Below are 27,547 nucleotides of genomic sequence, written 5' to 3'. Positions count from 1 at the left end.
ATACTTGCATATTGCCCTGCTGTACAGTTTGTTTAGTAATCCTTGGAAGCTTAAAAGGTTGTGAGCAGTCATCTCTTTCTTCTGCTATTCTCAGCTAACAAAGAAACACGGGATCGTTTGGCTGAAATGGAACAATCAAAGGCCGCAGTGGAAAAAGAACTGAAGGAAAAGATTGGCAAGCTGGAGAAAGAGTTGGACAATGCAAACGATTTGGTTTCAGCCACCAAGCGCAAAGGTCTGGTAACACCTAGGCAATAGACCTTGTAAAGTAGAGATATTTAGCAATACCTCACTCTACAGCTATTTGTACTGTTCTAGTACTTGAAAAGCCACATGCAAACTGTTTTAAAAACTGTTATCTGGGAATTCTCTTGAGTATATGAAACAGAATAGTAAAAATTTTACCTCAAGTGTCATTTGCAGGATATTTCTATGGTTTTCCTGAACCAATCTGTTTTGAGTCTTTATTTTTATTTGCAGTTTGCAGTTTCCCTGAAGGCTTAGAACCAGGCTAGTCAAAACTCTAGGGCCAGTCAGAAATCTGAAGTATTTGAATATGCATGTAGTTGGAAGCCCTTAGATTTGATTTGTACATTAAAAAACCTAAGCCCTTTGCCATTTCTCTCTTCTAGGAGCCATTCTTTCAGAGGAGGAGCTGGCAGCTATGTCTCCTACGGCTGCTGCAGTAGCAAAGGTGGTGAAGCCTGGCATGAAATTAACCGAGGTAGGAAGTAATGTAGATGATACTGTACTGCTTGCAGATTCCTGCATATTTGTGTTTTTGTATGCAGCCTCATTTACTGGGACAATTTTTTTTAAACTGAATGACTAATGTTCACCCATTTGGGTTTTTAACTAAACTTAACATTTGATTTAAGTAGAATTTACTCATGTATTCTATCTGGCTAGTGTTCCACTTGTGAAGGTTGATGTTTTATGTCATTGTAAGTTAATGGCATAGACCCCTCATGCAAATTTCCCTTTTGTCCCAGAGGTACATTTTAGGAGTGTGCACTGACAGTTTGGACCATGATTTGGCTCTTGGTCTCAAGTGCTTTTGGAGGCTTCCTTTATCAGCTGCGGGTCAAAGTCAAATTTCTCCTTGGAGAACACAAAGCTTTGTTCATTCTCTTTCTCTCCATCTCTCTCTCTCTCTCTCTCTCTCCCACACACACACCCAACCCCCTTGTCGGTTTGCATTTCTTAATACAGAAAGTATTGATCTGATGTGTAGAGCTCTTTCCTATTCTAATCAATTCAAAAGGGTTATGGAAGCTTCTCTGTGTGAAAGAAACCAGCAGAAGGTTCATGATGTTTGGGTTATTCCTTCAGAGAAGCTGAGTAAACTGGTTCTGTTATCTCTTCTTGTCAAGGTTACGCTGACTAAAAGTAAAGCCAGAAGGCACCTGGCTTTCACTTTCTCTATCTCTTTTCCTTCTGATGTGGTGTTCTGTACATAGTACACTTAGTGTTAAGTTTTAGACTTATTATAAGTTATTGTAAGTTTAAGTTAAATCGGCTGCAACTGGATTTCTTATGGACAGTCCCAATCCTGGATGTATTGGATTTGTGACCATGGTGCTCATTTGCCTTCAGTAGCAGTAAAGCTCTGCAGGATATGGAATATAATTGCCTTTTGTCTATATTTTGGGAATCCTGCAACCTGTTTAAGTTGTTACTCTGCTAACTATACATTGGAATGTACTCTGGATCAATATTGAGTAGAATTCCACGACACCCCTTGTGTTCATTATTGAGAATTCTGGTATCAGTTATAATGTTTCATCCAGCACTGTCAAAGGGACCCCTGACCATTAGGTCCAGTCGTGACCGACTCTGGGGTTTTGGCGCTCATCTCACTTTATTGGCTGAGGGAGCCAGCCTACAGCTTCCGGGTCATGTGGCCAGCATGACTAAGCCGCTTCCGGCGAACCAGAGCAGCGCAAGGAAATGCCGTTTACCTTCCTGCCGGAGTGGTACCTATTTATCTACTTGCACTTTGTGCTTTTGAACTGCAAGGTTGGCAGGAGCTGGGACTGAGCAATGGGAGCTCACCCCGTCGCAGGGATTCAAACCGCCGACCTTCTGATCAGCAAGTCCTAGGCTCTGTGGTTTAACGCGCCACCCGCGTCCCTTATGTCAAAAAGGGAAATGCTGAAATAAGAACCCCTCTATATAGTGAATAAAGCCTACCAAAGTGCTGGCCAGCAGGTCCAGGGTTTGGGGAGTAGACAGGATGGTGGGGTGGGGATTTTTAGCACAAGTTTATGAAATTTGTAGACATGGCAGTCTCTCTTGGGATGAATCCTGCCCAATTTCAGAATGATGTGACTTGCAAGGGGAAGTGTTAAAAGTTTCAGGAATTCGTTTATTTCTCCTAGTATTTTGTGGGCAATTGGTCTTAAAATAACAAACACGAGAGTGGTGCTGCATTTAAGAAACCTGCCAGATTGCAGAGTTAAGAAAACACCCCCACCAAAGCTCTGTGGAGCAGCTAAGTTATTGCTGCATCCCCTGTCTGATTATTCGCAGCAGGCAGGTTGTGCCAGCTCCAGACTGGTGCCATGATCTGGCTTACATTGGGCTCTACACTGGTGAGCGTCATCTGTGAGAGCAGTTCAGGTCCAGTGGATGCCAGTCCAGCTCGACACCATCCTCCGAATGCCCTGTTTTGGGCGTTTCCACTGGTGGGAGTACCGCCAGCATGCTTTCTGCTTGGCCATTTGGCAGGTGGAAGCATGGAGGGCACCTTGTACAGGTCCTCCTTCACCTCAGACAAGCCAAGGAGCCTATGGAAGCATCCTGCTTTCCTACAGGATTCATCCAAATGATTTGCACGCTCCTTCTTACTGTTGCTAGATACAGTGGTACCTCTGGTTAGGCATGTAATTCATTTCGGGGTGCCGTGTGCACCCCGAAAAATTCATAACTAGAGGCGCTGCTTCTGCGCACGCACGCAGAGCACTTCTGCGCACTCGCAAGTAACCCAAAGATTCCATAACCTGGAGGTTACGCAACACAAGGTACCACTGTAATTGATTCACTGATACTTGGGGGGGGGTTCTTATTTTTATTAGTTTTTTTGAAGCCTTTGTTCCCCCCTGCTCTGTTTCTGTCCTATTGCAAGCCAAATCTCGTGCTTCTGTTTATATCTCCTCTATGAAGTAAAGGTAAAGGGACCCCTGACCATTAGGTCCAGTCGTGACTGACTCTGGGGTTGTGGCGCTCACTTTATTGGCCGAGGGAGCTGGCGTACAGCTTCGGGGTCATGTAGCCAGCATGACTAAGCCGCTTCTGGCGAACCAGAGCAGCGCACGGAAACGCCGTTTACCTTCCCACCAGAGTGGTACCTATTTATCTACTTGCACTTTGATGTGCTTTCGAACTGCTAGGTTGGCAGGAGCAGGGACCGAGCAATGGGAGCTCACCCCATTGTGGGGATTCGAACCGCCAACCTTCTGATCGGCAAGTCCTAGGCTCTGTGGTTTAACCCACAGCGCCACCTGTGTCCCCACTCCTGGGCAATAGTGGGGGGCTATATGTAAATTACATAAACACATTGTCAGGGCTGATCCCATATATCTTTTTCAAGGCAAACCCCTCAGATGTCAGGGTGAGGAGGAAATTACATGTATCCAGGGAACAGATTATGTGTAATGGTTACGAGTCTAGAAAATGTCTGCTGGTTGATAAATGGCTGCCTGTCTTCTTTAGGTAAAACGTTCGATAGGTTTACTAGTTGTGTGTTTTCATTTTTCAACACAGCTTTACAATGCATACGTAGAAGCACAGGATCAGCTTCTATTAGAAAAAATGGAGAATAAGAGGATTAATAAGTACTTGGATGAAATAGTGCAGGAAGTAGAAGCCAAAGCACCTATTTTGAAGCGTCAACGTGAAGAATATGAACGCTCTCAGAAAGCTGTAGCAAGTCTGTCTGCTAAACTTGAGCAAGCAATGAAGGTTGGTACAAAATGGAACTGAGATTCAGAGTCAAAATGTACTCGCCTTTATCAGCACACACAACCACATTACCTTGGTTTTTTTAATCAAAGTGATTTCTTTCACACCCAGCTGCCCTCTGGAAAAGGGGATAGAATTTCCTGTTCGCTTCTGATTTAAGACCTAACTTTAGTGTGCAGTTTAGAGTCACCTAGTTAAACTGCTGTTTATCGCCATCCCCACAACACATAGTAAAACTGTAGCAGTGAACGACAGTTTTGTATGCTAGAGTTGAGCTTCAAGGTCAACAACATTTTGTGGTGCACATGTTTACTGTAAGTGAAGATTACATATCTAAATACTCCCGATCCCAAATAGTGTATATTTCTAAATTTCACAAACGGTAGGATTCCAGCCTCCCATTCTCCTTGACGCTGAGCTGTATCCAGTGCTGAGTCTGCACAAGGGACCTCCATCCCTATAATAGAATTTTCTCTGGACCCTCTAAAGCAGATTTTTTTTTAGCAGGCAGGAGGAGAGGAAACAGGAGTAGTGATGTGAGGTGAGAATATTCTCTGCTAGAAAATTCTCCGGAGAATATTCTCCACAAACTAAATTCTAATGTAAGAACCAGTTTTACAACCCACATTTTAAAAATCTGGTAAATAATAAGTCAGGCTGTGATATTGCCAGTGTAAGTAATGAATAATGATTTTTTTTTTAATCCAGTTACATTACTGGGCATTGTGTCATTCACCATTGGCAGTTCTGAAATGTGAGCTACAGAAAACATTGTTTTTTAGTTTTAAAAATGCTAATCATTTAATTTGATGAACATTTGAATTCATATGTATTCCAACTATATGTAATAGCCCTTTTTTCTATTTTGGTGTGAACTTATTCTTAGTGATTCTATCCCCTTGGCCATACAGTGTGATTTTTTTTACAGAAAGTAGCTTTAATGCTTTATACACTTAGAGTACCTAGTACTTATTATTTCGGTCACAGACCAGTTTCAGCCCACATACAATATCAAGGAAATCATAAAACACAATAGGGATACTTTTGAATTTGCAATTAGGTATAACAGGGACAATACAGATATAGCAACAGTTAAAATATATAATGTTTCATCCAGCACTGGGAGAAGTTAGCTGTTTAATATGCTTGCGGTTCTGTTCTTATTTTGACCTTTTATTATTCCTGCAAAAGAAATACATTTTTTAAGTGTGTGGATTTGGTTTACAGGAAATTCAACGTTTGCAAGATGATGCTGATAAAGCAAACAAGCAAGCTTCTTTGCTGGAAAGAGAGAACCAGAGGCTTGAAATCCAAGTCAAAGATCTTTCACAACAGGTTAGGTTTTTTTTTAAGTGGTTCACTCTTGTAAGCCTATATACCTTGATGAACTATTTCACCTTAAAGTTAGAGTCAGTTTTTGAAAGTATTGGGATTCTGAACCTCTGCTTACTCCAGAGTAAGCCTTAGTGATTTCACTTGGAATTAATTCTAAGCATGCACTTTTAAGATTGCAGCCTTAAAATAATGTCTTCTCAGTGCAGCCCCGTACTTTTTATTTCATAAATTCATAACCTGTTGTATTCCACATTGATGGCAGTGAATAATCGAAGCAACATGATACAATATGCACCTAAAAATAAAGTCAGATTGTATTAAAAAGCAGAATGACCGTTTTAACATCTCGCATAGAGTTCTTGCAGCACAGCTCTGGCAGAGCTATTGTTCTGCTGTATGAATCATCTGTTTTCCTTTTTAAAGATAAGAGTGCTTTTGATGGAACTCGAAGAAGCCCGAGGCAACCATGTTATCCGCGAAGAAGAAGTGAGCTCTGCTGACATCAGCAGCTCTTCCGAAGTCATAAGCCAACATCTGGTGTCCTACAGGAACATTGAGGAACTTCAGCAGCAAAACCAACGCCTCTTAGTGGCTCTCAGAGAGCTGGGTGATGCTAAAGAGAAAGAGGAGCAGGAAACCACTTCATCTAAGTATGCTCCCCTTTAGCAGCATGTTCTGACATCCAGAAATCTGATATTAATCACATAATCGTTCTGTTTAGAAAGCAGTAATATAAGACATATTTGTTACCTGATGTTGATTTAAAAAAAAAAAGATTTAGTAGAATTGTTTTCTCCCAATGACAGAATTTCTGAGCTGCAGAGTCAACTTTCTGAAGCTATCACTGAGCTAGAAAAGTTGCGTGAGTCACGGCACCACCAGATGCAGCTTGTAGACTCCATAGTTCGCCAGCGTGACATGTATCGCATCTTGCTGGCACAGACGTCGGGAGTTTCCATTCCATTGCAAGGTATGGTCCCTTCAATAATGCCAATGTACTTCTTTGTAATGCGAGGAAAGCAAGGGTTAGGCTTCGGAGCCAGTGTGGTGTAGTGGTTAAGAGCGATAGACTCGTAATCTAGGGAACCGGGTTCGCGTCCCCACTCCTCCACATGCAGCTGCTGGGTGACCTTGGGCTAGTCACACTTCTCTGAAGTCTCTCAGCCCCACTCACCTCACAGAGTGTTTGTTGTGGGGGAGGAAGGGAAAGGAGAATGTTAGCCGCTTTGAGACTCCTTCGGGTAGTGATAAAGCGGAATATCAAATCCAAACTACTACTACTACTACTACTACTCTTCTTCTTCTTCTTCTTCTTCTTCTTCTTCTTCTTCTTCTTCTTCTTCATTGTGTACAGTGAGAATTGGAGAGTGTAGAATGACAAGCACGTCCCAAAAGTTTGCCTAACCATTTTTCAGGTTGTGATTTTATGATTGGAACAAATTGCTCATACTTTCGGAAGGAACAGTGTAGATTCAGTCTTACATTCTATGTTGCTTGATGTTCCAAATGCACACCACAGTTGTTCTTTTTGGCTACAGCCTAAACGTATCCCTAGGTCCTGAGAGATCTGCATTGGCTCCCAGTACGTTTCCAAGCACAATTCAAAGTGTTGGTGCTGACCTTTAATATGCTTCAGTTGTTGAAAGTGCTCTAGTAATGCAGAAGTGAGGGAGAAAGAACCTCTGGCCTTTGCCATTAGCTGGAGGAATGGGCTTCTGGGTTCCTAGTTGTATGGTTGTAATATATTGTAAGGGACGCGGGTGGCGCTGTGTGTTAAACCACAGAGCCTAGTACTTACTGATCAGAAGGTCGGCAGTTCAAATCCCCACAACGGGGTGAGCTCCCGTTGCTCAGTCCCTGCTCCTGCCAACCTAGCAGTTCGAAAGCACGTCAAAGTGCAAGTAAATAAATAGGTACCGCTCCGGCGGGAAGGTAAACGGCATTCCCTTGTGCTGCTCTGGTTCGCCAGAAGCGGCTTAGTCATGCTGGCCACATGACCCGGAAGCTGTATGCTGGCTCCCTCGGCCAATAAAGCAAGATGAGCGCCGCAACCCCAGAGTCGGTCACGACTGGACCTAATGGTCAGGGGTCCCTTTACATTAATATATTGTAAGCTGTCTAGAAGATCATTTGATCCAGATGTGAGGCATAAATGTAAATGAAAACATGAACTTTGATAGAATTTGAGGTCTGGAATGCAAAATTCCACAGCCCATGAAAATGTCACTGTTGGAAGGTGTAGCCCATTAGTGCGAATGAGAACCCGTAATGTGTACTGGGTTGACGGTCAGACTTCTGCCACGGTAAAGGTAAAAAGGGATGCGGGTGGCGCTGTGGTTTAAACCACTGAGCCTCTTGAGCTTGCCGATTGGAAGGTCAGCGGTTCAAATCCCCACGACGGAGTGAGCTGACGTTGCTCCTTCCCAGCTCCTGCCAGCCTAGCAGTTTGAAAACATGCCAGTGCAAGTAGATAAATAGGTACCACTGCAGTGGGAAGGTCAACAGTGTTTCCATGCGCTCTGGTTTCCATCACGGTGTTCCGTTGCGCCAGAATCGGTTTAGTCCTGCTGGCCACATGACCCGCAAAGCTGTCTGTGGACAAACGCCGGCTCCCTTGGCCTGAAAGCGAGATGACCGCTGCAACCCCATAGTCGCCTTTGACTGGACTGAACTGTCCAGGGGTCCTTTACCTATACTGCCAAGGACACATGGGTCTGAACCCACATCCACCCATGCGATTTTCTGGATGACCTTCAGCTAGTGACACACTCACAGCCTGGCTCCCCCCCCAAGGTTGTGAGCATAAAATGGGGAGTAGGGGGACTGTTCTGAGCTCTCTAGGGAAAGGATGGTTCGGAAAGGTAAGAAATAAAGGATCTTTCCGTTTTCTCTGATCTGATAATGTTGCTTCTCTCTCTTTTATAGCTTCAAGCATCTTGCCAGAAGAAATGTCTCTGGCAGTGACCCCTAAGCGTCTGTCAGGGGCGCCTCAGGCCATGTCAACTCCTGCTGCTGTGCCAGTGACAGAATCAGCTGAAGCAGTGGAGGCTAAGGCTGCCCTTAAACAGGTACCAGCCAGTCTTTCCCCAAACGCCTTTTCCTCGTCTTTACGAAAGGAGCACAGTTTTCTGCTTGGCCTTGTATTTATCTTTGAACGTGTTTGACTTGCTCTACAGCTGCAGGAATTCTTTGAGAGCTACAAGAAAGAAAAGGCAGAGAATGACAAACTCCTGAATGAGCAAAACGAGAAGCTTCAGGAGCAGGTTACAGACTTGAGGTCACAGAATACAAAGATTTCCACCCAACTTGAATTTGCTTCCAAGCGGTAAGACAGTATTAATGAATGGTTCGTGGGCGCTCCTCTCAGCGTTCTCCCCTGGGTGGTCTCCACCCATTAAAGTGTCCCCACCTACCTGAGAATGAACTCTGTTTGATGTGGTAGGTTCTGGATTCTGGGCTCTTACAAAATCATTCAGTTTACTCTGCTTGCACATCTGCTGTGGGCTTGCTTGTGGAGATGAAGCCGATCCCAGAGATGCAGCCACTGCTATTTTCTGTTGTAAATCAGGAAACTTGGCATCCTTCCAAAATTAGGGTGTTTGATCTGCTCTCCTGCTGATAAGTAGTTGGTAGATTGAGTCGAGCTGGAGCTAACTAAGGCTTTCTCCAAGACTTTCCAGGGCTTTCTCTAAAACTTTTAGCTTAAACATTGTGATTATAGTAATTAAGAAAAAGATACCGAGCAATAAAATACTAGAACTGATAAAAGCTAATAAAAAGCTGATAAAACTAATAAAAAACACACAACTGACGCGCAGCTCAAATCGATGCTTCCTCTAACGACGCCATCGTTAATGAATGCTGACGAAAGAAAGACTTCTGTACTATTAATGCAATTGGAGGATTGCAGTTTGTGCCCTGAAACCTGGAGTTTTGTGGCAGTAATCTCGTGCAGTAAATAGGACAAATTACTTAAAGGAACATGGTAGATTCTAACACTGCATCATAACCTCCTCCGCTTTTTAGGTAACCATGGTCGGCATTACATCTGCACCATGGTTAGTTTAAAACCATTGTTTATGATCCTGGGCTGATAGAGAATAAATGTTTTAAATAATGAGGTATGAACTGATTAAAAATATTCAGTAACTTGCATCCTCTTTCTTAAGCATACTTATGGGGGTGTGTGAAAACCATGCTTTGAACTGTCTGTACTCAGTAAGATTACTAGTTAATTTAGCCACTGGAAAACTTGCACACACAAAAACCAATTGAGTTGTTTGTCTCCAGTTGATTTTAGTGGAAACAAAATTGTTAGAATTCTCCTCATTTGAGTTTGTAATACCAGTTTGGTTGAAATATGATCTTACCTATGTTCCTTGTGAAGTTACGAGATGCTGCAGGATAATGTGGAAGGATATCGGCGAGAGATAACATCATTGCATGAAAGAATCCAGAAGCTTTCAGCAACCACTCAAAAACAAGAACAAATTATCAACACCATGACTCAAGAGCTGAGAGGAGCTAATGAAAAACTAGCAGTGGCAGAGGTAAGCAGTACAAGATTATGCACAACTGAATTGTTCCAGGGGAAGGGAGAAGGAATAATTATGTTGTGCGAGTGAATTTAATTCAACACAAACATATCCCACTTAATACTACTTCTTCTTGTTACTTATTGAATTGGTTATTTATTGTTTATTGAATGTATATACTGCCCTTCATCTGAAGATCATAGGGCAGAAAAAGAATTATAGATTAAGAAGCTTTGGGGATTATCATATCATAAGCTTATTGTCCTTCATTGAGTTGGTTGACAGCAACATATTTCTGTTTCTAGGGACGACATGAGCCTAGCTAAGCTGTGATTAATCTGTTTTGGCTTTATGTACTCAAGTGGCTGAAAACTCACCAGGAATGTAAATTTTGGGTTAATCACTCGCTTTATACAGATGTCAACACTTAACCTTACCAGGATTGAATTAACCTAGAATGTAATCTCTTTCAAAGGTGAGAGCAGAGAATTTGAAAAAAGAGAAGGATATTTTGAAAATGGCAGAGGTTCGCCTGACTCAGCAAAAAGATTCTCTAGTAACAGCACAAAGGGGACAAAATATGCTGCTGACTAACCTGCAATCTATTCAGGTTTGTTTGTGCCCTCTTTACTCATTCTCTCCGGGTATCAGCAGTGGGTGTGCATGGAGGAAAGCTTGCTCAGGAACAACACAATGTTTCTCTTGCACATAGGTCTGTGTGCAAGTAACAGATTTGGCGGCAGGGGCTTTACAGAAGCAATTGGGAGCTCATTTCCTTTCAGCACAGTTCAGCAAAAATGTTCCATGTTAGTATATATTGTTCTCACTAGGTGATACTGGAAAGGGCTGAGACAGAAACTCAACAGAGACTCAATAACCAAATAGAGAAATTGGAGCGTGAAATAGCCCAACTGAAGAAAAAACTAGAAAATGAGGCGGAACAAAGACATTCAGTTAACAAAACTCAAGATGTAAGTATGAGAAATTAAAGAAACAAGTCGTTGACATAGCACTCTTGTGGTATTGATGGTTTTTTAAAAAGACAAATGGATTTCGATTCATTTCTGGTTCAAGACACCAGAATGGAGCTCATACAGTATTTCTTCAAACCGTAAAGTTGCTTTGAAAACTGCCCCATGTGTAGAAGGCTTTTTCCACTCATGGAAGAAATGCCTTATACTTTTGTTTCTAGAGGATAGCGTAGAAAAGCGAAACAAAATCCAAAGAAATATTATGCTTGAGCAAACATGAGAGCTGCTGTACAACCTACCTATTACGCCTAGGGAAGGAGGAAGAAATTCATTTAATGTACATTTTCATACAAACCTACCTAATTCATATTTCTCCAAACAAAACACAAATATCCTCTGCAGTTCACATTTTCCCCCAGTTTTGTGAAGAGATGTGCAAAATTCTGTTTTCAGCTTGCAGTTGCAGTTGAGTTATGTTTTAGTCGCTGTCTTTGAAGTAAAGTATGGCCGTTCCTTTTCAGATTCACTTATTGGATGCTAAAAGACAGCTTGAGACAGAAATAAATCTTCATGCTAGCACAAAAGAACTGCTGAAGAATGCCCAAAAGGACATTGCAACATTAAAACAACAGCTTCACAATATGGAGGCCCAGTTAGCATCCCAGTCATCACAGAGAGCTCCTGGTCAAGGTAAGAAAAGAAAAAGTGTAAACATTTGCTAAGTTGAATCTGTGTAAAACACGAGAAAATAGCTTCCATGTAGTGCGCCCCCATATCCAGAATTAATTTGAACAAATCTTTATTTTGTTTAACCTTACCTTTGCCATTTTTAGGCCAGCCAAGTGCAAGCGAGGATGTGGATGATCTCGTAAGTCGATTGAGACAGTCTGAGGAGCAAGTGAATGATTTGAAGGAAAGGCTGAAGATTGCCACAAATAATGTGGAGCAATACCAAGCTATGGTTGTAAGCCTCGAGGAATCCCTGAACAAAGAGAAGCAGGTACGGGGCTAGTAAAACTGCCTGCTAAATATGACTTAGACGTGGAACTATGTTTTCATGGTACAGCCGCACAAACGCAAGCAGTTTTCTTGTGACTTAGACAGAAGGTGGGGGAAACCCTCGAGAATTGGGATCCAGCACTTCTTCTGCATGCCCAGGTGACAGTGTACTTTTAAACTGGTGCACCAGTGATGTCCTTTCCTTGATCAATTAATGCTGGTAATCTCAGGTGCCAGGCAGGCAGGTGGGGGTGACTTGGGGGAAACAGCCTCGCTGGCATAGATGCCCACAATGGGGGGGGCAGTTGCCCCCCTCTAGGTGAATAACAGTTTCCAGATTCTCAGCTTTCACTAAAAAAGAAAAGAAAAAGCTTATAACATTTCTAGAACCTAAAATATTATTTAAAATGTGCAGGCACTATTTCCCTGCTCCCTGCCTTTTTGTGAACAACTAGCCTGCTCTCCCGTTTCACTTTTTACTGCCCTCTCCTAAAAATCCATACAGATGCATATGTTTGTGGGCCAGATTAGGATCCCTGACAGATCTAATTAGACCTGTGGGCCGGACGTTGCCCACTGCTTCTGTGATCAATACGGTCAAATAATTTGTGTAGGTAGCTTTCCCCATCCCTTACATGAGCTGATCTTGCTGAGAGCCAGTGGAAAACATCTCATTTTTAATTGGCATTTATTTAGGAACTATAAAATAAAAAGTGGCCCAAGAGTATCTCAGACATGCTTTGTCCTCACAGCAGATTCCTCAAGATAATAGCTTGCCCTTTATCTGTTACACTTGTAGATTTTTCTCACCCTTTAAAATGGGAGGGTTAGGGTTCGGATTTCAGCATTGGCCTATATTTCAGATTTGAGCATTGGCCTGCATTTCTCAAGCTTACTTTCCATTCTCGGTGAAAGTGATGGACTGTAAGCAGGTCTCCTGTGTGCCACTTAGGGATATCACATTTAAAACTGAGTTAATTGTGCAGGTAACTGAAGAAGTTCGTGCTGCCGTTGAAGCCCGCCTGACGGAGGCCTCTGAGTACCAGTCCCAACTAGAAAAGAAATTGATGGAGGCAGAGAAGGAAAAGCAGGAGCTTCAGGATGAGAAACGTAAAGCTATAGAGAACATGGAACAGCAGGTATAGAAGCACGAGTATTCTCCATCCATCATACATTTTCATTTCACTGTAGCTAGCAAGAGAACTTGGCCAGGCTACAAAGGGCTTCTCTGTGGAGGGGCTTGAGCATACCTAGTGTAATTTTTATTCTTAAGGTTTTCTTTAACTTGGTGAACGCCAGACCCTAATGCCATTTTGCCATGTGCTTTTGCAAGTCCTCTCTGTTTGCCATGTGGCATGTGGAGGGTGTGTGTCAGGGCTTCTGTTCTTAAAAACTGGCACCCAAAGCCCCATTGGGCATATAGAGTTACTTGTGTTAATTAATTCACACAATTACCATATTTTTTGCTCTATAAGACTCACTTTTTCCCTCCTAAAAAGTAAGGGGAAATGTGTGTGCGTCTTATGGAGCGAATGCAGGCTGCGCAGCTATTCCAGAAGCCAGAACAGCAAGAGGGATTGCTGCTTTCACTGCACAGCGATTCCTCTTGCTGTTCTGGCTTCTGGGATTCAGAATATTTTTTTTCTTGTTTTCCTACTCCAAAAACTAGGTGTGTCTTATGGTCTGGTGCGTCGTATAGAGCGAAAAATACGGTATTTTTTCTGATGTGGTCATCACAAAATAAGCTTTATCTTTTGAAATCTTCCTTCTTCCTTGGCATGTGATGGAAAACAGCCAGTGATGACAGTGTTTGTTTCATTCAGATGAAAAGCACGATTATAGCAATCTGCCCTAAGCATGCAAAGGCTATTTTTGGGGGGAAGTTGCTGTAGAAGTAAAGAGCTGCCTCAGATGACCTTGAATTAAGTCAAATTCAGGTTTAGCACTTAATTAAATTTTGATTATTCAGTGCACCAATCAGTTGTAACTTTAAAATGTAATGGTTTTCAAAAGTTCGTTATTGTTTGACACTTGATGTTTAATGAATAGCTTTCCGAGCTGAAGAAAAACCTCGCCAGTATGAAGTCTGAAGTCCAGGAAGCTCTTCAGAGAGCAAATACAGCTCTTACCAATGAGCAGCATGCTAAACGGGATTGCCAAGAACAAGTAAGTTTTTATAAGGCCTATCCAGACACAGGATATTGTTGATAATTTATGTTCAATTTGTAGCCTTATTGGAGTTAACCGATTGGGTCTGCGGACAGGAGGAAGGAAGTCAAATGACACCAAGGGTTGGTTCAGAGAAAGAGTTCTTTATTTCTGCTCTCCGGAACAGCAGAAAAGCACTTGCGTGGTCAGTCCACAGCAAGTCCAAAGAAATGAGAGTTTACATGCAGTATATATATCCTCCAGGGACCCTCTCCCCCTTCCCCAGGAATCCAGCCACGTCAGCTTGTGCACGCAGGTTGACATCACAGATGTTCCTGCTCCGGTATTCTTAACCATAAAAGGGTATTCCTTCCTGTACTTCTGACCATAAAAGGTTGTTCCTGTTTCCTATGCTTGCTCTTGGAGCAAGAGGTCATCAACTCCCAAGAACACACTCTGGCGCTGTTCCCGGACTAGGTCTGTGCGTCTTTGTGGTCAGGACGTAAGATAAGGCACACACGTGTCTTCCCTGTTCTACTGGTACAGTCAAGGCCATCCTTGCCGTCACGAACTGATAAAGGAGAGGGCTCTGAGCACTTGTTTATACAGCTGGGTTTTGGCTCAAGAGCTCAAGTTAAAGCATTTTAGCTAAGGAAAAATAGGGATTTTGGTGCAGTTTCAAACTGCCTGCACAGTCAGTTTTGGGTTTGGGAAACCCATTCCTTCACACTGATTTTCCATAACTGTGTTTCTCATAAATGAGGATTGTGCACTCACGCACTGCTTTTGTACCAGCCCCATTGATTGCCAACCTTTTTTCGGACCAGTGGGCACATTTTGGTTCTGAAAAAGGGTGTGGTTATCATGGGTGTGTGGTGTAATACAACATGAGTGCTGTGAGTGTGTGGCTTAACACAAAATTAGAGAGTGTGTAGTCATTGCTGCTTACCCCTGCTTAGGAAATCAGCTATGTCCTCCTGGTTCCTGATTGTGGAGATCACACAATATTTATATTTCCTCCCACCCTCCCAAAAAATGCTGTTGATGTGTAATAACAGGGAGCATTCCCCAGTACCAGGAGAAATATACAAGCTGTCTACACACCGCACAGACCACAAGCAAGCATTGCATCTCTCACTCATACAGTCTCATTCTTTCTCCATGCACATACAGACACACACACACACACACACACACACACACACAAGTACTTCCCATATATAGCTGCCTCTGTCTCCCTCTCTGTCTCACAGACCCTGCATGCATACAGACTACACATTGATAACATACCTGCCCCCATACTCCATATCTCCTCCAGACAGTACATACCTCCCCCTCTCCCCCTCCACCCACCCACATGTACACCTATCTCTCTGTCTCACAAACTACACACATACCCAGAACAAATGTTCATAATACCTTCCCGTCTCTTTCACACACACCAAACACACAGACACGGCACATCTCTCCATCTCCTGCTGCCCCAGTACATCTCTCTCAGTTACACACAGAGACCATGCGTGGACAACCTACCCTCCACATTCAGAAAAGCTCCTCCAGAGGCAAAGAAAGGTGCCTGTGATCTCCAAAAAAGATCCCCCCCCCAAAGAAAACTAAAAAGAAAAAGGGAAGGCCTTCCAATCTGACGCTGGCTCTCTGGTAGCTCGGGAACACTAAGCGAGTCTACAGGCACCAGGTTGGTGTTCTCTGTTCTAGCCTAATAGGAGTACAGTGGAACCTTGGTTTGCGAACAGTCTGGTTTGCATACGTTTTGGATTGCAAACACGTCAAACCCGGAAGTGCGTGTCCCGGTTTGCGAACTTTTTTTGGATTACAACCCTTTTTTATCACAAACAAATTTGGAAGGAGAAAGAATTTGTCCATGTGAAGACCATCAGGTGGAAACTTACACATATGGTTCCTAAATGTAAACTATATGTTGATCTCCCCCAGCAGTTCCTAGATCTACTCTGCATCCCCAAATGGAAACCAGAGTTAGAGGTCATACATTTTCTATTATTGGGGAATAATCAAGAGCTCACCAAGTTAGTGGCTAAATATCTTCATCTGGTTTTTTGTCGTCGAAACACATTGCAGACGTCTGATCTCCCTGGAGACCTAGAGATGTAATGTTAGACTGCTTTGCCTCTTTCATTTGATGAATGAGTGTCACTGGGAAGGTGGGAATTCTGTATTGATTTGCTATGGATGTTTGTATGTGATGCCAATAAAAGGTTTGATGATGATGGAAAATTTTTGGGGAGGCCCCATTGGCGAAAGAGTGCCTTGGGCTACACAACCTGTTTTGGTTTACGAACGGACCTCCGGAACGGCTTATGGTTGTAAACCAAGGTACCACTGTAGCTGAATGTTTAGTTTAGTGCATTTTGGTCTGCACTCATTGAAAATGTGAAGCATCAGTGTCTTATTCCTTTTTGTTAGAATGACACTGTAATTCTATATCGCTTGGGAACTTGTATGCAAGCTTATGTAATCAGTGGGCTCCTGCTACAAAAAATAAATCTGTCTAATCTAGAATGCAGTGGTGAAAAACTCTTGTATCCTAAATTTTAGGAGAACCAGCAAGGCTGCTTGGAATAGGCTGGGTTTTGTTTTCCCCACTTAACTTACACATCACTTTAGTGACAAAATGAGAACCTTTAAAGTGCAGGAGGCCAAATAAAGTGAATTGAATTCCTTAAAAGTTCAGATGCTGATAGCTGGGTGTTGTTTTTTACAGGCCAAGATAGCAGCGGAAGCACAAAATAAATATGAGCGGGAGCTGATGCTTCATGCCTCTGATGTTGAAGCCTTGCAGGCTGCCAAAGAACAAGTTGCTAAGAATTCCACAATAAAGCAGCAACTTGAGGAAGCTGCCCAGAAAGCAGAAGCTGCATTGCGAGAGAGCAGAGCTTCGTGGGAAGAGAGAGAGAGAATGTTAAAGGTAACTTTTCTGACTGTACAAGTTTTATACATATGTGCAATCCTGAAAGCGGGTGGCATTAAAAAATAAAATCTTCTGAAGTGATCAGCTTTCATATTCTCTTAAAGGATGAAGCTTCTAAGCTGGCTTCTCGCTGTGAAGACTTAGAAAAACAGAACAGATTGTTGCATGAACAGCTGGAAACTCTCAGCGACAAGATGATGTCTTCAATGAAGGAAGGCATGCCAGGAGCATTAAATGTGTCTCTCACTGAAGAAGGAAAATCACAAGAACAGATAGTGGAAATTCTCAGGTGTGTTATTTAGTGTATGGATCTGATGTCATTCCCAGGCCCTAAGGAAGCCAGACTATCCTCCACCAGGGCCAGGGCTTTTTCAGTGACTGCTCCGACCTGGTGGAACGCTCTGTCCCACGAGACTAGGGCCCTGCAGGACTTGATCTCCTTTCTCAGGGCCTGTAAGACAGAGCTGTTCCTCCTGGACTTCGATTTGAATTAGCCTGACTGTCTATTCCCTTTTCCCTTTTCTATGAAGAAACCCTTTCTGGGACCCCACATTTAAATTCTTCCCTGGTCCCCTTGCTGACCCTCGTAGGACCAACTTGGCCAGTTAGCCCTGGTGATCATTCAATGTCTACTGACTGGGGTGGTTTTGTTTTGTTTTCCCCCCCAAAAAATGACCCCTGAATTTTTGAATTTTATTGATATTGATGCTGCATTTTATGTTGTATTTTATGCTGTTATTAAGTCACATTTTAATCAATGTTTTATATTTGCTGTTAGCCGCCCTGAGCCCAGTTTTTAAACCGGGAAGGGTGGGGTATAAATAAAAATGTATTATTATTATATATTTAATTGGCAAAGTAATGAACCACAGGAGTGCACAAAGTGGGTAAGCTCCAGAAAATGTGGACTACAAATCCCCAGAGAACAGGGCAAGTGATGATAAAGTCTATAATCCACAACATCTGGGGAGAGCACCATCTTTATTATTATTACTGTTTTAACCTGCCCATTTGACTGGGTTGCCCCAGCCACTCTGGGTGGCTCGCAACAAAATATTACCTGTACCCTGCTTCAGGGCCCATTTATAACTGTTTCAGGGGGATTTTTGAAATGCCTAGTATTTGAGCAGATTTGACAAAATCAAAACTTCTTCCCATTGGTATAGAAGGTCATCAGGTTGGGATTTTACTCCACCTTGTGGTCGAAGGCAGAGGGTAGGCTTTTGTGGTAAGCAGATGGCTCTTCAAGAATCCGGTTTGCTTTCCTTCTTTCGTTGAAACAATTGTGATCTTTCTGAAGCAGTTGAAAGAGCCGTATTCTAGGGGTCAGGAAGAAGAAGCAGGATTGTAAATGCACTCCTTTCTTGCACTCAAATCCTCGCCCCGTGTGTTTTCTCCCTCTTGGGTATCTTATGTGGCCATTGTTAACTGGAGGGTGCACCTAAACTCCAATTCAGAAACATGGCTTAAACCTTAACCAAGGGTAGCAATGCACACACAAACACACTGGTAACATAGAATAGTCTGACAACCCACTTTCAGATCCTAAACTATATGATCTCGCACTGTGTCTGCATTTGCCTGTAATAACATTATAGGGCCAAAACAAATCCCAACATTGATTCGCCCTAGGGGTCATGTTTTCCAACTTCCCTTTAAAACCCAGCAATTTTTAGCTTTGCGGGCTAAACTGTGTTTTGTTGAGGCATTTAATCTCAAGTAGTGCTTCTTTCCACCGCAGGTTTATACGCAGAGAAAAGGAGATTGCGGAAACGAGGTTTGAGGTGGCACAAGTGGAGAGCTTACGGTACCGCCAGAGGGTGGAACATTTGGAAAGGGAGCTCCAACAGTTGCAGGAAAGTCTGAATGCAGAGAGAGAGAAAGTGCAGGTATGTATGCGTGTGCCCATGATCACCTTTGGTTAGAAGTTAACAGAAGTATTTTCCTTTGTATAATGACACTTTAGAGTCCTGGAAACATTCCTGTCCTCTTGACAGACATGCAGTTTATTAGGAGTGCTGCTTGTTTTGTTGGTAATATCTGGAGAACACCTCTGGCTTGCTTTCAGGAACATAACTATTGTTACATACAAAGAATCTGAGATAATTTGCCGGTGCCGAAACATCTGGTGTTTGAAGTGAAGATGAATGCTTAGATTTAAGTTGGCTTCTTTAGAAAACAATGAGATTCCTCTGAGAAGATTGGCTGTGGTGGCCAAGATTCCCTGGAAGACCACTGGTTAATTCTTTCCTCTGCATTGCAAAGCCACAAGGAGTGGGGGCTGTGTTCATGCAGTGAACCCACAATTTATATGGGTCAAAACCCAGGCTACTGTTTTATGTGAACTGACTGTGACAAACGGATGCTTCAGAATGTTTGTGCAGCAGAGATGTTCATTGATAGAACTATAGATCGTTTTGAAACCACTGGATTCATGTAATGGACCAGAGGCTGATCAGTACAGACACCTGGTAAGGGCCTGGAGTAGGAGAACCTTGTTAGATGCCACAGTGGCCTTTTATGTTTGAGAATTGTGCATATTATATGCAGGTGGCACTGCGATCTAAACCACTGAGCCTCTTGGACTTGCCGATCAGAAGATTGGCGGTTCGAATCCCCACAACGGGGTAAGCTCCTGTTGCTCTGTCCCAGCTCCTGCCAACCTAGCAGTTCAAAAGCATGCCAGTGCAAGTAGATCAATAGGTACCCCTGTGGCAGGAAGGTAAACAGCATTTCCATGCGCTCTGGTTTCCGTCACGGTGTCCTGTTGTGCCACAAGCGGTTTAGTCATGCTGGTCACGTGACACGGAAAGCTGTCTGTGGACAAATGCTGGCTCCCTTGGCCTGAAAGTGAGATGAGAGTCGCAACCCCATAGTCTCCTTGTACTGGACTTAACCATCCAGGGGTCCTTTACTCTTTCTTCTTTTTTTTACCTTTTATTATATATATATATTGCTCGCTCTGACAGTTAACTTTGCCGACTTAACAGGGTTAATGAATGCACTTAATAGTTTCCCAAGTAAATTACAATGGCCCTCCAGATCGCATCTTCCTGAAAAGGTGGATATTGATACCCATGTTTGGGATTTCACTGTTGTGTTGAATTTTAGGTGACAGCGAAAACAATTGCTCAGCATGAAGAACTAATGAAGAAGACTGAGACCATGAATGTTCTGATAGAAACCAACAAGATGCTGAGGGAGGAGAAAGAGAGACTGGAACAGGAGCTGCAGCAAATGCAGGCAAAAGTCAGTATGAATTTTAAATCTAGCTTTCAAAACCCTAAAACACTGAAAACCACAAATTATTGAACAAAATGAGAAATTACAGAATATACACTTAGCTCCCACTGTGTCAAACCATAATTTTCAACCTACAGTAATTTGAGACGTTTGAAAGTTTCAAATCAAGGAGCTGCTCATTCACTGAGACACGACGTTAAACTCTGGATGTGAAGATTTTGGCTGTTCCAGGAAACAAAGTCACTCGGAAGTAACTTCTAAACCGTTATGTGTTCAGGTGCGTAAACTGGAAGCTGATATCCTGCCTTTGCAAGAGTCTAATGCTGAACTGAGCGAGAAGAGTGGGATGCTTCAAGCAGAGAAGAAGCTTTTGGAAGAGGATATCAAACGCTGGAAAGCACGGACCCAGGTGAGCTTACCTTGGATTCAAGGACTATTGTTTTGCAATGCCTCAACAGGACATTTCTCCAGAGTACAATAAGGAGGTCCCCACCCCAAGATGGGTGAAAATGTTACATAATAGAAGACCAAGAAAGGGGAATAAGACAATAGATATGGTATAAGATTTGGGGCAAATTTACACTTTTGCTTAAACAGGAAGGAGGGAAGCATTTAAGAAAAGCTAAAAGCATTAGGAGGGATATCTGCACTAAGGTAAATATTATTGGGTGCTCATGGAAAGATAAGTATTGATCAGAGTGAGAGAGGATGAACAGGGAAGGGATTTTTCTTTTCCATTAGGCAATTACAAGTAGGCAGCAGTCCTGAATCTCATGAAGTGTGTTGCTGTGTGTTTTTGCTTTGTGGATCTTTTATATTTTGAAGGTTTTTTTTTAGTTTCGTTACGTATGTATAGCTATATATTTGTATTATATTTGTTATCTTTCTATAAACCACTTAAATACCCTGCTGATACTAAGTGCAATATAAATATACGAAAGAAACCAGATGAATAAGATAAATTGTAAAAAAAAATAAGCTCGCTCATAGGCAAATTTCTTCTTGCAGCATTTATTGAGCCAACAAAAAGATACAGATATTGAAGAGTATCGGAAGCTTCTTTCGGAGAAGGAGGTGAACACCAAACGCATACAGCAGATGAGTGAAGACATAGGCAGGCTTAAAGCAGAAATTGCAAGGTAGATTTCAAATAATGTCTTAAAATTTTGGAGAGAGATGCCAAATACTTGATAGTAGAAGCACCCGTTCCTATCAACATTAAGTTCTTGTTCAGCAGTTAATGGGGTGTCTTGGCAATTCTAATCCTGATATATTTGTTCAGCCTTTACCACAGGTGCTGGTAGTAGTAGCAGCCGTGGATTCAGATACCATAAGCAAGGACCCTTAATTTTTATTTCCATACCTGTTTTAAACTGCTCGCATTTTCCAATAATAAAAGGCAGCAGTATACAGAAAGTAGCTCTCATTGGTTTCCGTTGTGTTAGAAGTTCTTTCAATTTTTGTTAAGGTCAAATGCTTCACTGACAACAAGTCAGAATCTGGTCCAGACCCTCCGAGAAGATCTGGCAAAAACGAAAAACGAAAAGGACACCCTTCAGAAAGATTTGGACATTAAACTGGCTGACATCCAAGAGAAAGTTAAAACGATAACACAGGTCAAGAAAATTGGACGTAGATACAAGACTCAGTATGAAGAGCTGAAAGCACAACATGACAAGGTAGGTTTTAACTTCTGATAAGTAAAATGGAAGAGCTCTTCCATAGTAGATTTTTGTAAATTCAGCTAGTCTTCATTTTTGAAAATTGTGCTTTAGTCTGGGGAGGCTATAGGAATGTAGAATGTTTGAAGTTTTATTCTGTTTAATATTCTGTTGGGAGCCGCCCAGAGTGGCTGGGGAAACCCAGCCAGATCAGCGGGGTATAAAAATAAATTATTATTATTAATTATTCTTAATCTTATTAATTATTATAATAGAATATGGGACGCGGGTGGCGCTGTGGGTAAAAGCCTCAGCGCCTAGGGCTTGCCGATCAAAAGGTCGGCGGTTCGAATCCCCGCGGCGGGGTGCGCTCCCGTTGCTTGATCCCAGCGCCTGCCAACCTAGCAGTTTGAAAGCACCCCCGGGTGCAAGTAGATAAATAGGGACCGCTTACTAGCGGGAAGGTAAACGGCGTTTCCGTGTGCTGCGCTGGCTCGCCAGATGCAGCTTTGTCACGCTGGCCACGTGACCCGGAAGTGTCTCCGGACAGCGCTGGCCCCCGGCCTCTTGAGTGAGATGGGCGCACAACCCTAGAGTCCGTCAAGACTGGCCCGTACGGGCAGGGGTACCTTTACCTTTTATAATAGAATATACAACCTGCTGTAATTTTGGTTAATAGCTTGCATAATACCAATCCCATTCACCAATGCAGATGTTTACTTTCCAAAATTTTAGGTGATTGCAGAAGCATCAACTCAGTCTTCTGCAGAACAGCAAGAGCAACATGTTTCAGACAAAGAAATTCAAGAAGTGAAAGAAGCTCTGAGCCAAGCTGAGACCAAGATAAAAGCCTTGGAAGGACAGATTGAAAATTTACAGAAGGTGGGAGAGACTTTTCTGAGGTGCATATGTGTCTGTAGCCAACTCCCAAAATGAATAATCAGCTTACTAAAAATAGTGAAGTGGGATGTTGTGCTTGTATGATGGGGGACCAAGTTTACATCCCTGGATGGCTGTGAGGTTTGGCCCAGTCATGCTGTTTCAGCTTAAACTGCCTTAAAGGGATATTCCCAGGTGTGCTGCCCTGAAACCATTGGGGAAGAGTAGGTAGTGGTGAAAAAAATGCCATAGAAAATCGTTTATAAGTATTTCAGAAAACGTTACACCACAGGGAGAAGTTACCTTTACAGTATAAAGATAAAGGGAGCCCTGACCATTAGGTCCAGTCATGACTGACTCTTTAATGTCAATGTTAACTGACATTAAAGAAGGTCTAACTCGTAATACTGCAAGTATAGATAAATTGGAAAAAAAGATTGCACTTTTAAGCACCAACTTGAAAGACGTGAAGGATGAGGTAACCACACATGATACAAGGTTGGCATAGCTGGAGACTGTTAGGGTGCCAGACTTGGAACAGTTGCAGTATGAAAATGCTAACTCAATTGCCTTTCTTCAGTTGAAGGGGAAAAAATCGTATTTGAGATTGAGGGGGGTCCCCTTTCTGGAAGAAGAAAAACTCAGAGAATCTTTGATAGGATTTTTTGTGGAATGTTGGGATCTGAAAAAAGAGGAAGTGGAAGCTTGGGTAGAAAAAGCATACAGATTTGGGCCTAAAAAGGAAACTAAAATAACTTATGACTGTATTGTGGTCTTTAAGACTAAGCAGCAAAGAAACATTATTTTGGGTAAAAGGTAAAGGGACCCCTGACCATTAGGTCCAGTCGTTACTGACTCTGGGGTTGCGGCGCTCATCTCGCTTTATTGGCTGAGGGAGCTGGCGTACAGTTTCCGGGTCATGTGGCCAGCATGACTAAGCTGCTTCTGGCGAACCAGAGCAGCGCATGGAAATGCCGTTTACCTTCCCGCCAGAGCGGTACCTATTTATCTACTTGCACTTGATGTGCTTTCGAACTGCTAGGTTGGCAGGAGCAGGGACCGAGCAACAGGAGCACACCCCGTCGTGGGGATTCGCACCACCAACCTTCTGATTGGCAAGTCCTAGGCTCTGTGGTTTAACCCACAGCGCCACCCGCGTCCCTCCTTTACAGTATACTCAGATTCAAACACCCTATGCTCTTACAGCTCTTAGATTGTCTAGGATCTTCTCATAGAAAGCTTGTGTTACTTCACTAATCACCCAGTGATTGAAAGCAAATCTGTATCCTGAAGTTTCCATGTCTTGCTTTCTGTAGACGCTCGGCGAGAAGGACACTGAAGTAAAAAATCTCCAGGAACAGGTAGCCCAGCTTCAGTCAGAGGCTTCCCGTCTTCAGCAAGATCTGCAGGAAAAAACATCACAAGAGGAGCAGCTCAGGCAGCAGGTTGCTGAGAAGGAGGAGAAGATGAAGAAGACGCTTCTGGCTGCCAAGCAGAGGATTGCACAGTTAGCAGGTGAATTGCCTGGCAGTTCTTTCGAAGAAGTTGCCATTTTTAGTTCTTCGGCGTAAGGTTTTTATGTTGCTGTAAGGTTCCAGCTTACGGGACGCGGGTGGTGCTGTGGGTTAAACCACAGAGCCTAGGACTTGCCGATCAGAAGGTCAGCGGTTCGAATCCCCACGACGGGGTGAGCTCCCGTTGCTCGGTCCCTGCTCCTGCCCACCTAGCAGTTCGAAAGCACGTCAAAGTGCAAGTAGATAAATAAGTACCGCTCCAGTGGGAAGGTAAAGGGCGTTTCCGTGTGCTGCTCTGGTTCGCCAGAAGCAGCTTAGTCATGCTGGCCACATGACCCGGAAGCTGTACGCCGGCTCCCTCGGCCAATAAAGCGAGATGAGCGTCACAACCCCAGAGTCGGTCACGACTGGACCTAATGGTCAGGGGTCCCTTTACCTTTAAGGTTCCAGCTACTTGATCAAGGTAGAGGCTTACATAAGAGAGAGTCCACTTTGTCAGGTTCACAAAATGATTTCAAAAGTGTGTTTGTATAAACAGAAAGATGCACATGACATCACATCTAATCCTATTTTCTTATCCTAAAATATTCCATCCTTTAGTTACTGCTGCTTTTGTAAACATAGCTTAGCCCTATCCTGATAATCAGGAGTTGTATTTGGCAAGGGGATAGGGAACTGTGCCAGCACACAAGCCCATCTCATAGCCATGCATTGAATGCTGCTTTATTTCACAGTAGAAACAGAACTGGGAGCCTGTCGTCCCAGCAGGACTAATGGGCATAGTTAAGCTTGCAGGAACCTGCCAGGAAAAAATCCTTCTTCTCCTAAGCTAAGGGCTGTAGTATGAAGAGGAGAAAAGCAGATATATCTGTTTACTGATTAGGCCAGAGCTGTTTGCAGACTCTGGTTTCTTGGTGGAGCCAGAGCCAGAATTAAGGGACACTCTTATCCCAGAGATGGCAGATTTGAGCCGGCCCCACGTCTGGCTAGGAGTCGTTTGTGATTAGTACCAGTATTCTGTTAATGCAAGGGCCCTATATATAGAACTCAGCACATGTTGACGGAACCTTGCAGGCCGCGTACTCTTGAGTGGTGTTCTGCTTGCATGGTTTGAGCCTACACACTCAGGCCACTGTGCAGATATAATACCCGACATGGATTTTGGATTGGAGGGGAGTCCTGATCCCAGTCCCCTCTCATTGTAGTCCTTGAACATTTGCATAACGCCATGTTAAAATGGAAATGTTGAATACAGTGGTACCTCGGGTTAAGTACTTAATTCGTTCCGGAGGTCTGTTCTTAACCTGAAACTGTTCTTAACCTGAAGCACCACTTTAGCTAATGGGGCCTGCTGCTGCTGCGCCGCCGGAGCACGATTTTTGTTCTCATCCTGAAGCAAAGTTCTTAACCCAAGGTACTAGTTCTGGGTTAGCGGAGTCTGCAACCTGAAGCGTATGTAACCCGAGGTACCACTGTATTAGGGGACCTGCAGGGACAGAGCTCTTCATGAAAATGATGTTCCCGGAATTCCTGTATAAAGAGACATGGAAAGGAGTTTCACAGTGAACAGACTTGCCTTCCTATACTTTAATTCAGGTGCGAAGGAACAGCTGACCAGAGAAAGCGAGGAGTGGAAACAAAAGAGCGGTGCACTGGAAGAGCAGAAGACTGAGTTGGAAGTGCGGATGAGCGCACTTAAATCACAGTATGAAGGCCGTATTTGCCGCCTAGAGAGAGAGCTCCGAGAGCAGCAAGAGAGGCACCACGAGCAGCGAGATGAGCCAGCAGAATCTACCAATAAGGTAGGGACGCGGGTGGCGCTGTGGTCTAAGCCACTGAGCCTCTTGGGCTTGCTGATCAGAAGGTGGGCGGTTTGAATCCACGCAATGGAATGAGCTCCCGTTGGTCTGTCCCAGCTCCTGCCAACCTAGCAGTTTGAAAGCACACCAGTGCAAATAGATAAATAGATACCGCTGCGGTGGGAAGGTAAACGGCGTTTCCTTGCACTCTGGTTTCCGTCACGGTGTTCCATTGCGCCAGAAGCGGTTTAGTCATGCTGACCGCATGACCTGGAAAGCTGTCTGTGGACAAACTCTGGCTCCCTCAGCCTGAAAGCCACAACCCCATAGTCGCCTTTGACTGGACTTAACTGCCCAGGGTCCTTTACCTTTTTTTTTCCTGATAAGGTCGACAGTTTGTGCAGCTCTAATTTTGTAGTTTGATACCAAATTCCCATCCACTAAAGCTGCTACTAGATTGTGGTGGTTGAGGGGTATGGATTTTTGAAGATGGCATAGAATCGTAGAATTGTTGAGTTGGAAGGGACCCTAAGGGAAATCTAGTCCAACCTCTTGTAGTCCATGACAGATGAATATCCAGCTTCTGCTTAAAAAGCTCCAGTGAAGAAGAGTCCACCGCCTTCTGAGAATTCATTGTCTCAATAAATCTGTAATAAAAACACAAGTGTCAGTATTCTGATAATAATTCAGTAGAATGCAAGACTTAGATGCTATTTCATACAATCATTTCCGCTGATATTTTGAATCCTGTGGCTTACTGAAGCATTTTGTCCAATAGGCTCCAGAACAGCAGAGACAGATCACCCTTAAGTCAACTCCTGCTGCAGGTGACCGAGGAATGTGAGTACTTGTGTTCATTCTTTCATACCTCTGTCGATCCTTTCCACTCTTGTTTTATAAGCTGCTACTAGCACGGGGCGATACGAAATTAATTGTCTGAAACCGGTATGGCAGTCAAACTGCAATACAGGTTTCCGACTTTCTGAGCTGGTGATACCGTATTTTCCCCTCTATAACACGCAGATTTTTTTCTCCTAAAAAGGAAGGGGAAATGTCTGTGCGTGTTATTGAGCGAATGTGTGGTCCCTGGAGCCAAGTGGCGCGAGTGGAGGCAAAAAAAATCAGGCAAAAATCAAATTGCGCGTCTCGGAGAAGGGAAACCTGAAAAGAGGAAGCGGCTGCTTTCCTGCATTCTGCCTCAGGGTCTTACTGCCCACCCTCCTCTGTTTCCTTGCTGTGTTTGCTCAAATGGAACAAAGAGCAAGGAAAGCCCCTCCCCTCCAGGCAAGCAGAGGGGAAAGCAGAGCGTCCTTCATTCTAATTCCTCTCCGTGAAAACATGCAGGAGGGAGGGAGGGGGAGAGAGAGAGAGAGCGCTGGCTGGCTTGGGTGGGTGAGTGAGTGGGGGAAAACTTTTGCCTTCCTTTCCTCCCTCCCGTTATACCCCTCTCCTGCATTCTTAGCCAGCTGCTTCTCTGCACACCCCTCTCGTGCTCCTTGTCCCTTCTGTGTTTTTCCTTCCATCCCCACTTAAAATGTGGTTACAAAGCATGG

At 43.5% G+C, this 27,547-nt stretch overlaps 1 protein-coding gene across 2 annotated transcripts in view; it reads left to right on the top strand.

Moving 5' to 3' along the window:
- The window catches only part of TPR (translocated promoter region, nuclear basket protein), a 58,876-nt gene that overhangs the window by 9,046 nt on the left and 22,283 nt on the right, over positions 1-27,547 (top strand). For both annotated transcript variants that reach the window (XM_053391427.1, XM_053391426.1), the window contains exons 9-34: positions 95-235; positions 633-724; positions 3,766-3,963; positions 5,191-5,298; positions 5,722-5,948; positions 6,105-6,268; positions 8,224-8,366; positions 8,475-8,623; positions 9,686-9,848; positions 10,309-10,443; positions 10,664-10,804; positions 11,326-11,494; positions 11,638-11,804; positions 12,790-12,942; positions 13,853-13,969; positions 16,692-16,895; positions 17,003-17,187; positions 18,640-18,787; positions 20,010-20,147; positions 20,419-20,550; positions 21,150-21,280; positions 21,610-21,820; positions 22,538-22,684; positions 23,998-24,196; positions 25,792-25,997; positions 26,773-26,834. In XM_053391427.1, coding sequence (XP_053247402.1) covers positions 95-235; positions 633-724; positions 3,766-3,963; positions 5,191-5,298; positions 5,722-5,948; positions 6,105-6,268; positions 8,224-8,366; positions 8,475-8,623; positions 9,686-9,848; positions 10,309-10,443; positions 10,664-10,804; positions 11,326-11,494; positions 11,638-11,804; positions 12,790-12,942; positions 13,853-13,969; positions 16,692-16,895; positions 17,003-17,187; positions 18,640-18,787; positions 20,010-20,147; positions 20,419-20,550; positions 21,150-21,280; positions 21,610-21,820; positions 22,538-22,684; positions 23,998-24,196; positions 25,792-25,997; positions 26,773-26,834 — 4,030 coding nt within the window. The remainder of the gene's footprint in view (positions 1-94; positions 236-632; positions 725-3,765; positions 3,964-5,190; positions 5,299-5,721; positions 5,949-6,104; positions 6,269-8,223; positions 8,367-8,474; positions 8,624-9,685; positions 9,849-10,308; positions 10,444-10,663; positions 10,805-11,325; positions 11,495-11,637; positions 11,805-12,789; positions 12,943-13,852; positions 13,970-16,691; positions 16,896-17,002; positions 17,188-18,639; positions 18,788-20,009; positions 20,148-20,418; positions 20,551-21,149; positions 21,281-21,609; positions 21,821-22,537; positions 22,685-23,997; positions 24,197-25,791; positions 25,998-26,772; positions 26,835-27,547) is intronic.

The sequence above is a fragment of the Podarcis raffonei genome, chromosome 6 (assembly GCF_027172205.1).
Source record: "Podarcis raffonei isolate rPodRaf1 chromosome 6, rPodRaf1.pri, whole genome shotgun sequence".
In the NCBI taxonomy this organism is placed as follows: domain Eukaryota; kingdom Metazoa; phylum Chordata; class Lepidosauria; order Squamata; family Lacertidae; genus Podarcis; species Podarcis raffonei.
The sequence above is the reverse complement of the archived record's forward strand: the minus strand, read 5'-3'. Positions and strand labels throughout refer to the sequence as shown.